The sequence below is a fragment of the Neltuma alba genome, unplaced genomic scaffold, assembly GCF_004799145.2.
Source record: "Neltuma alba isolate B1F8T4 unplaced genomic scaffold, ASM479914v2 tig00012586_pilon, whole genome shotgun sequence".
Taxonomy (NCBI): Eukaryota; Viridiplantae; Streptophyta; class Magnoliopsida; order Fabales; family Fabaceae; genus Neltuma; species Neltuma alba.
The window spans coordinates 210,451-221,652 of record NW_021637038.1 but is presented as its reverse complement, the minus strand read 5'-3'; the positions used below and the strand labels follow the sequence as shown (position 1 = coordinate 221,652).

General features: G+C 34.3%; 1 protein-coding gene across 1 annotated transcript; it reads right to left on the bottom strand.

Annotated features, from left to right (window-relative positions):
* Positions 1-757: 757 nt before the first annotated feature.
* On the bottom strand, positions 758-10,855 carry LOC114728960 (probable disease resistance protein At1g61190). The gene is made up of 2 exons (XM_028915904.1): positions 10,643-10,855; positions 758-3,127 (listed from the first exon to the last, which is right to left on the bottom strand). The coding sequence occupies exons 1-2, from the start codon at positions 10,853-10,855 to the stop codon at positions 758-760; spliced, it is 2,583 nt and encodes an 860-aa protein (XP_028771737.1).
* Between the last annotated feature and the right edge of the window lie 347 nt (positions 10,856-11,202).

The following is an 11,202-nucleotide window of genomic DNA, read 5'->3' as shown; positions in this document are numbered from 1 at the left end:
GGTGGAGAGTTGCTGATGAGGAGATCAAAGATAGAGGAAGGGAGAATCTAAGATTAGAAAAATGAAGAGAGATGTGAAGGGAGGGCAATAACGGAAGTCACCGTACCTAGGCATTTTTAATTTTTTAAAGCAACAAATTAATAGAAATAATTAGCTGACACATAGATTAAAAATTATTGAGTTACCTCATTTTTGTTGGGCAGAGTTTAGATGATGAGCTGGTATTCTGGGAGTACCCAAATATTTCTCTGGAGTGGGAATAAATACAATGGGGGAGAGAGAGAGACTATGCAAAAATCAAACCTTGAAATAATAATTAAAAAAAGTTTCTCTCTACAGTATTTTCCTTTAAATGTTAAAAGCAAATGGTGAAATAGTCTATCAAACTGTGCTAATGGACATGAAAAAGGTCAAGCTCATTAACTGGGAAAAAAAAAAGAATAAAGGATATAAAAACACACAGAATAGGCACATATGATTATTATTAATGGAATACTAATAAATCATACAAACAATACATGAGTTGTTTTATTTTTGAGTCTAAAAGCTCAGTCACATACAAACAATATATAATGTGAGGTCTTGAAACAAGAAAGCCGGAGAAAGAAAGCTAATGAAAACCAGTGATCACTGCTCTCGATGGTGAAACCAATCTGCAACATGTACATGTATAATTGATCTTGTAAGCAATAATTATTACACATGAAAGTAAAAAAGATGAAATCTATATTTATGCTATAAATAATGTATTTACCTCTCAATCTCTCATAAATGAAGAGCGATCTATGAACTTTGATTGGAATTTGTGCTTTGCTGCGGGGTCATCCCATTCCAACTTGTCCCACCAATCTTGACGTCCTTGGATATGTGTCAACTTATGTTTGGCAGAGTTGGAATCGAGTGGTAGCTTGTTCAGCTTTGGACACTTGGATATGTCAATGGATATGAGATAAGGAAAAGGCAAGGGTGCCTTGTGAATGCTCTCAAGTCTTGATAAGCTATACAAATGCAGTGTGACAAGAGAAGAGAATATAGAAGAAGAAGAATCCACATTCTCATTTTTTTTAATTGAGCAGTCCTCATCTTCTGCTTTTATCACTTCTTCCATTGACTCACAATTAGAAATGTTAAGTTGTCGAAGGAGTGGAGCATACTTGAGCCATGTCGCATGAGTTATTGAACATGAATGAATTAACACATGCCGGAGCTTGGTTAGACAACCTGTATCAAAAAGAAAAGAATATTGCTCTCTTCTAATATTCAACTTTTTGGCAAAAAATACCCGCAGCTGCTTTATTTTTGACAAGAATGCCAATAAAGTCATCTCATCAATCTCATAGGAGACACTACTATGAAGGCCGTATATGCAACTCTGCAGTTTGGTTGACTCCAATAATTTCTTCAGACCATCTTTACTCCTTATTGCTATCCATAATTCCTCAATATTTGGTAAGCACTCCACCTCTTCTAAAATACCTCTCTCTTCTGAATAATTTATCCTGGACAGTCTAACAACTCTTAATTCTTGAAGACTAGATAGCACTCCCAATGGAAAAGGACATCTCTTGTCGAGTGCTTGCAAGCTAAGAAGCTTCAAATTTGTCAAATACCGCACGTTATTCAAAAACTCCGGTTCTAGACTATTGTCATTGACCACAGAAAGATATTCCAGAGAAGCTAGACCCTCAATGTCGCTAAATAATGGTCCACTAACTTGTATGTCCAAGACTTTCAATCTCTTCATATATTTAATATCTTGTAGACGTGAGGCCTCATTATCTTCCAATAAAACTATTGTTGTGGCATTTGGAGGATCTCGGATTTTTTGTGATTCCCAATAATCCATGATTGAAACGCTTTGCATAAATTCCACATTATCTTGATCACGTGCTATCCAAAGTGCCATGTCACAAATCATATCATGCATTTTAACTGCATCAAGTACAAAACGATCATCTTCAACACTTTCTAATAAGCACGAAAGCTTCAACTTTTCAATAATAGACTCACCATGACCATACATATCTTGCACACTCATTGTCACATCTTTGCAAAAAAATTTCTCGATCATCCATTTGTTGATGAGAGTGAGAACTGGAATCTCACGATCTTCTGGGTACAATGCACAATACAAGAAGCAACGCTTTTGGACCTCATCCAATCGGTCGTAGCTAAATTTAAGAACGGAGAATACTTTCTTCTCCAAATCAGGTGCAGTTAGTAAAGAACTTGTTAAGTTCTGTATTGAATGTTCCCAAGCCTCCGCACTTTTCACTCCAGCCATGGCACTTCCTACCACAATCAGCGCAAGCGGTAATCTTTTACATTCTTTAGCCATCTTCTCTGCAAGCTTTGGAATACCAGGGTCTGATCTCAAAGTGTCCTCACCAACTTTCATGTAAAATAACTTTGTGGCTTCTTCATCTGTCAAAGTTTCTACCTTGAATGTTCTTTCAGCTTGCATTTTTGCACACACATTTTCTGACCGAGTTGTGAGTAACACTTTGGATTGAAAATTAGTTTCCCTTGGATACGGCACGCCCATCAATTCCAAGTCCATTCTATCCCACATGTCATCCAATAATAAGGCAAATTTCTTTGGCTTGAGGACCATATAAATCTTTGCTGCTTTTTCAACTTGATTACTACAGCAATTCCAAATGTCATCCCTGATCCCGACCTTTTTTCTAATATTATCCATAATACTATCCAAGTTGGGCTCTTTTGACACCACCACCCACATCACAAAATCAAATTCTTGCCTCCTCTTTCCAAGTTCATTGTTAATTCTCTTTAACAAGGTAGTCTTTCCCACCCCGCCCATCCCATGTAAACCAATGATGCCAACATTTTCTTCTCCAATGCTCTTCCATACCTTATCAAACATCAAATCTAATCCCACTACTTCATCTTGAGGTATCTCAATTGACGTGAGCGGTATTGTGTGAGCAATTTGAAGATTTTCGCTAAACCTTTTGCCTTCTGTTGCTAGCTGATCTACATTCTCTAGCATCTCAGCAGCTTTCTTTCCTAGCCTGTAGTTTGACTTACAATGCTTCGGACAACATTTACTTAGACATTTCTCTTTCATTTCTTTAGCTTCTTGAGCTTCAATAACTATTATTTCCTGTGTAAGGTATGTACAAATTACAGTCTTAGCATATTACTGACAGTCTTACACAAAAAAATAAATATAATTTTACAAATTATAGATTATGAAATAAATCAATTTGTAAATTTGATTATTCTATTAATTGAACATATCTGTTTACATAGTAATTATAACATCATTTATCAACAGTCAAATAACATTATAAAACGATTTGTGCTGCCAAACAATTTGTTCTATGCATATATTTTAATATATTCATACGTGTTAAAATAAATTTTTTTAAAAGAATTTACTAAATATATTATATAGATAACCATTAAGTATTTAATAAACTATTAAGATATAGATTAGAAATTTATTTTGAGGAGGGAACAAGTTTTAAATAAGATTAATTCTAAATTTCTAATATAGTATTCCATTAAAACAAATATCCTTTTAGTTTTGTTTGAGGCTCTTAATATGTTAAACCAAAATGTATGTTTTGAAAATCAAAGAGGGATTTAGTAATTAAGGTAAAATATAATGGTGGTAAGATTTAAATTTATCACTATAATAATAACTTTTATTACTTTCACCAAAAATACAAACATTTTTATGAATAATTAATTATAAAATAAATCAATTTGTAAACTTCATTATTCTATAAATTAAACATATATGTTATGAATATAATATCTTTATGGATGTCCATGTATCTATCATTATCTCCCTTATCTCCCAATATCTTCAGTAACTCCCATTATCTGCAATTATCTTTATATCTGTAGATTCTATCAAAGATGTAAAGCCGTGCCTATAAATAGAGGCCATGTACAATGTATTCAGTACCCTATTGAATAGAAAGAGAAATACTCTCTCTTATTGATATTCTTTCTTCTCTGTTCTTCTTCTTTATTTACAACACGTTATCAGCACGAGGGCTCTAACAAAGTGCCATCATGTCAAACCTTACAAAACTTGAGTTTGTGGCTCTTGACATTACTGGGAAGAATTACTTATCTTGGGTACTAGATGCGGAAATTCACCTAAATGCCAATGGTCTGGGAGACACAATTAAGGCAGAAAATAAGGCATCTAGTCAAGAAAAGGCTAAAGCTACGATCTTTTTACGCCATCATTTACATGAAGGACTAAAAATGGAATATTTGACCATTAAAGACCCACTCGTACTTTGGAACAATTTGAAAGAAAGGTATGACCACCAAAAAACTGTCATTCTCCCAAAAGCTCGTTATGAATGGATGCACTTGCGTCTACAAGATTTTAAATCTGTTAGTGAGTATAATTCTGCGATATTTAGAATCAGTTCTCAACTGAAATTATGTGGAGAAAAAGTCACTGATGAAGACATGTTGGAGAAAACATTCTCCACATTTCATGCATCCAATATGCTCCTGCAGCAGCAATACCGTGAAAAAGGCTTCAAAAAGTATTCTGAACTTATTTCTTGCCTTCTTGTAGCTGAGCAAAATAATGAGCTTCTAATGAAAAATCATGAATCCCGTCCAACCGGCTCCACTCCATTCCCCGAAGCGAATGTAGTAGTAAATGGACCAACACGTGGTCGTGGACGAGGACATGGACGTGCACGAGGCCGTCGCATTGACCGTGGACATGGTCATGGTCATAATCGAGGTGGTTCAAATTCCTATTCAAAGAGGACAAAGAATGATGAGAATCGCAAGAGAAAAACTAGTGGAAGTAATAACCACTCTGAAGACTCGTGTTATCGTTGTGGTGGGAATGGTCATTGGTCACGTACTTGTCGTACACCGAAACATTTGGTTGACCTTTATCAAGAATCGCTTAAAAATAAAAGTAAAGGCAACGGCAAAATGCCAAGGGTAGAAACCAATTTTGTTGATGAAGAGGGCGATTCTGATTATGGTAACATGGATGTCACTCATTTGGATATTGCTGATTTCTTTGCTGATCCTAATGGAAAGATTGATCACCTGATTGGTGATGGGAATGTTCAACAATAAATTGTTTTAGTGAAGTTAAATTTCTATGATTTCTTTTCCTTCTTTTTCATCTTCTTTTATAAAGTTTCTACTTTCAATGTTGTTATCTTTCCAAATTAATAAAATTACGAGTATTTTCCTTTTATTTATTTTGTTTCTTCCTCCCTCTCTTGACTATGTTCCTTGTAACGAAGAATAGCTCCTATTGACGTCAATCATGAAGATTTATGTCTTGTTGACAGTGCAACAACTCATACAATACTTAGAAATAAAAAGTATTTCTCTTCTTTGGTAATGCAAGAAGCCAACGTTCAGACTATATCTGGAAGTGCAAAACTGATTGAAGGCTTCGGAAGAGCCAATATATTGTTACCTGGAGGAACAATATTATACATTGATAGTGCATTTTACTCAACTAAGTCTAAAAGAAATTTGTTGAGTTTTAAGGATATCCGCAAGAATGGATACCATATCGAAACAACAATTGAGGAAAATCAAGAATATCTTGCTATTACAAAGTCAACCTCAGGTAAAAAATGCACACTAGAAAGATTGCCTGCATTTTCTTCTGGCTTGTACTATACAATTATTAGTACAATTGAAGTACACATCATTATAAACCAGAAGTTTGTAAATGATAACAAATTTAATGTTTGGCATGACCGGTTAGGCCATCCCGGGACAATTATGATGCGAAAAATAATTGAGAATTCATGTGGACATTCATTGAAAAGTCAACAAATACCACAATCCAATGTTTTCTCATGTAATGCATGTTCCAAGGGAAAGTTAATTGTTCGGCCATCACCAGGAAAACTAAAAAGTGAGCCTCTCACTTTTCTAGAACGCATACAGGGAGATATTTGTGGACCGATACATCCAGCATGCGGACCATTTAGATATTTTATGGTTCTAATTGATGCATCAACAAGATGGTCGCATGTCTGTTTATTATCTTCGCGTAACCTGGCGTTCGCAAGATTATTGGCTCAATTAATTAGATTAAGAGCACATTTCCCTGATTTTCCTATCAAGAAAATACGTCTTGATAATGCTGGTGAATTTACTTCACAAGCTTTCAATGATTATTGTATGTCTCTTGGGATTGATGTTGAACATCCTGTGGCTCATGTGCACACACAAAATGGACTTGCAGAATCATTAATCAAACGTTTACAATTAATTGCAAGACCATTACTTATGAGATCAAATCTCCCAATTTCTGCTTGGGGACATGCAATTTTGCATGCAGCAGTGTTAATTCGCATCAGGCCAACAAGTTATCTCAAGTCCTCCCCTTTACAAGTGGTTTTTGGTCATGAACCAAATATTTCCCATCTAAGAACCTTTGGATGTGCTGTACATGTTCCAATTGCTCCCCCACAACGTACCAAGATGGGGCCTCAAAGAAGGATGGGAATATATATTGGATATGAATCTCCCACTATAATAAAATATCTAGAACCCTCAACAGGAGATTTGTTCACAGCTCGATTTGCCGATTGTCATTTTGATGAGTCAGTTTTTCCAACAATGAGGGGAGAAAATAAGAAGTTGGAAAAGGACATTAGCTGGAAAGAATTATCACTGTCTCATCTTGATCCTCGCACAAAAGAATGTGAACTGGAAGTTCAAAAGATAGTCAATTTACAAAGTTTAGCAAATCAATTACCAGATGCATTTACTGACCCGAAGAGAGTAACAAAATCACATATTCCAGCTGTTAATGCTCCTATTAAAATTGATGTCCCTGATGGACAACCAATTGTGAATGATTCTAAAGCACGCATGAAGCGTGGCAGGCCCATCGGCTCCAAAGATAAAAATCCTCGAAAGAAAAAAGGAGTTAAAAGTATAGATGGCCTAGTCGAGAATAATTTAGAAAAGTTAGCAACTCCAGAAGAGTCATCAGACAACGCTAACGTCCCAATTCTCAGTGAAAGTCAGGTACCTGAAATATGTGAAAATGATGAGATCTCAATTAATTATGTTATGAATGGGATACGATGGGACCGAAGTGAAGTCGACGTTGATGATATTTTCTCTTATAATGTAGCGCTCGATGTGATGAATGATAATGAGGATCATGAGCCAAAGTCAATTAGTGAATGTAAACAAAGAAAGGATTGGCCAAAATGAAAAATGCAATTGAGGCAGAATTAAAATCGCTAGAACAGCGAAAAGTTTTTGGACCAGTAGTCCTTACACCTGAAGATGTAAAACCGGTTGGATATAAATGGGTTTTTGTGCGAAAGAGAAATGAAAAGGGTGAAATCATAAGATACAAAGCACGACTCGTTGCTCAAGGATTTACACAAAGACCTGGTATCGATTTTGAAGAAACTTATTCACCAGTAGTGGATACAACTACTTTTCGATACTTGATTAGCCTCGCAGTAAATAAAGGGCTCAATTTACATCTAATGGATGTTGTTACAGCCTATCTGTATGGCTCACTTGACAATGACATTTATATGAGACTCCCTGAAGGGCTGAAATTGCCAGAAGCACACAATTCAAACTCTCGAGAACGATACTCAATTAAGTTAAACAAATCCCTATATGGATTAAAGCAATCAGGGCGAATGTGGTATAACAAGCTTAGTGAGTATCTATTGAGGGAAGGATATAAAAATGATGCAATATGCCCATGTATTTTTATGAAAAGATCAGGAAATGAGTTCGTTATAATCGCTGTGTATGTTGATGATATAAATATTATTGAAACTCCTGAAGAGCTTGAAAAGGCAGTGAATTGCCTAAAGAAAGAATTTGAAATAAAGGATCTAGGAAGAACAAAATTTTGCCTTGGATTACAAATTGAGTATTTGAAAAATAGAATTTTTGTATATCAAGAAACTTATACAAAAAGGATCCTAGAACGTTTTTATATGGATAAATCACATCCATTATGTACTCCAATGGTTGTAAGATCTTTGGAGGTGGATAAGGACCCTTTTAGACCTCGAGAAATCGGGGAAAAAGGTGATGAAGAGCTACTTGGTCCAGAAGTACCATATCTTAGTGCAATTGGAGCACTAATGTATCTTGCTAATCATACACGACCTGATATATCATTTGCAGTCAACTTACTAGCAAGATATAGTTCTTCACCAACACGAAGGCATTGGAATGGAGTTAAACATATCCTTCGTTATCTTAAGGGTACAATGGATATGGGATTATTTTATTCGAATGCATCCAAGACCGATCTTGTTGGCTATGCAGATGCTGGATTTCAGTCTGACCCACATGTTGGTAAATCACAAACTGGCTATGTATTCACATGTGGCGGTACAGCCATTTCATGGCGATCTATGAAACAAACTATATCAGCCACATCATCTAACCATGCGGAGATTCTAGCAATGCATGAAACAAGTCGAGAATGTGTATGGTTAAGGTCCTTAATACATCACATACGAACTACTTGTGGCTTGTCTTCTGGTAAAATGATCCCAACAATACTGTACGAAGATAATACTGTATGTATTACCCAACTAAAAGAAGGGTATATCAAAGGAGACAGAACAAAGCATATCTCCCCAAAATTCTTCTTCACTCGTGATCTTCAAAAGGATGGTGAAGTCAATATCCAACAAATTCGTTCCAGCGAAAATTTAACAGACCTATTCACCAAATCACTTCCAGCCACCACGTTCGAGAGACTTGTTCATGACATTGGACTTCGTAGACTCAGAGATATCAACTGACATTGTCAAGAGGGGGAGTAAATGTATGTTGTACTCTTTTTTCCTTGTCTATGGTTTTTCCCATTGGGTTTTCCTGACAAGGTTTTTAACGAGGCAGCACTATGAAATATATATCAATAAATGTTGCACTCTTTTTCTTTTACTAGGTTTTGTCCCACCGGGTTTTCTTAGTAGAAGTTTTTTAACGAGGCACATATTTAGTTATGGACATCCAAGGGGGAGTGTTATGAATATAATATCTTTATGGATGTCCATGTATCTATCATTATCTCCCTTATCTCCCAATATCTTTAGTAACTCCCATTATCCCCATTATCTGCAATTATCTTTATATCTGTAGATTCTATCAAAGATGTAAAGCCGTGCCTATAAATAGAGGCCATGTACAATGTATTCAGTACCCTATTGAATAGAAAGAGAAATACTCTCTCTTATTGATATTCTTTCTTCTCTGTTCTTCTTCTTTATTTACAACAATATATATTTACTTAGTCATTAATTATTACATCATTGATCAACTGTCCATTTTATGTCCCGAAAATATAACATCGTCCTTTTTCCTTGCGGCAAAAATACGATTTTCCATTCATAAATTGGATATTGAAGCGACATCGTTCATTTCCAGGAAAAAAAGGGGGAAAAAAACTTATTATGAACTATCATTAGAAAATATGTAAAATATACTTGACTTCTCTTCAATTTGACTTAAATTATATAAATCTTACGTCTCCTTTTAAAACCTACGCTTTAGTATCATTTCAAAGATTCTAAAATACAATTTTATTAACTGAGAATATGTTAAAAGTTTAAAATTCTTAATTTATCCTCATAATCTAATTGTGTGCCCTCTCTCTCCAATTTAAATCATTCTAATTATAGATATAAAATATTTAAATAGTGTTTATACAATATTATAGTAAAACTTATTAAAATATAGAGTAAAAATGAACAAAAAAGGAAAAAATTTATTGACCAATTTTTGCCTTCTTTTATTAAATTCCTAGCTAATTTGTTTTTTCCCCCACTAAAAGCTGCCCCATTTGTTTTTGTACATACATGCATGAAAGATTTGTTAGGGGAACATATGGATCTAAGCATTAAAAAAAATTAAAATTATTTTTTAAATACTATCGAAAAAAGTTCTTTAAAAAAAATTAAATTTTGAATAAATATTTAATTTTTGGTCAAAAATAAATATTTAAGTTAGCTAGGGATGTCTTAGTCCCAATCTGATGATTTAAAGATCATTTAATATGAGTGGATGGAAATAAAATATTCAAATTAGAAAGGGTTTTTTGTATCATGTGACTTTTAATTTCAGTAGAAGTTTGCGTAAAAGTGTTCATTTATATAGGAAGAATGTTCTTGTAGCCTTGTGTTGTGATGCGGATACAAGCGGATTTTACATTTTCCAGTCTTTCAAAACCAATTTAATTTCCTTCCATTACTTTTCTTGTTTTCTCTCTCTAATGACTAATACCTATTATAAACTTCCTAAATTTTTTAGTATAGTTTAGTCCTAAACATAAAAGTTAATTAGGAATTCAATTTATTTATTAATATTGTATCTCAATCCATTTTGTCTCCCAGATTTATTTATTGTTTCTCAAAATAGTCCTCATGTTGATTGTACATAATAAAAAGCTTTCATTCCAATGCACATAATTAACAAGAGTATTTTAAGAAAAATAACATTCATTTATTACAAATAACTAACTTATCTAGTTTTTTAATATTTAAAAACCAGTGATCTAGCTCTTATATTAAGAAAATAAACATATAATAAACACTTTAAAATTAAACTAAAAAGAAAATTTTGAAAAGAAATTAGGAACAGGTTGTATGGGCAGTACCTGTTGAATGTTGTCAACTTTTGTGAGCCATCTATCGACCTCATGTGTTCGTTGCATTTGTCTTGTGTTCTCAGCTTCATCAACTCTTATCTTTAAATCCTCTTTCATGCTTCGAAGATCTTTCCATTTCTCTTTCAGTAACTCCAAATTCTCTCCCAATTTACGAATATAATCAGCTTCTTTCTTGGCACCAACACAAAAACACTTGATCATGCCCCATATGATTCCCCCAGCTTCAGCTTCAGCCATATCTTCAAAACAATGCTAAGTAGTGGACATGTTAATCAGAGCAATTTCTTTTTCTGGGGAAAAAAACGCTATTTGTATTGTATGTGTTTAACCTAACAGTAAAAACAACAATTAACAAATAACATGAATCTTAACTAATAAACCCCAAACCAGACATCTTTCTACCTTGTGAAGGCTTGCCGTACTACGCACTGTCTAATGATCATTTCATCTAATGCAGGTCCATCGAAAAAGTTGATTTGAAACACAAATTTTCTATTCTTTTGGCGACGGCGATATAGAAACCAGAGTTTAAAAGCAGCAAGTTAAAA

Bases quoted from the DNA above. Each gene is read 5' to 3' on its own strand.
- LOC114728960 (XM_028915904.1), bottom strand. From the start codon at position 10,855: ATGATCAAGTGTTTTTGTGTTGGTGCCAAGAAAGAAGCTGATTATATT. The intron at 3,128-10,642 runs GTACTGCCCATA...TACCTTACACAG, and splicing joins AAGTTGACAACATTCAACAG to GAAATAATAGTTATTGAAGC.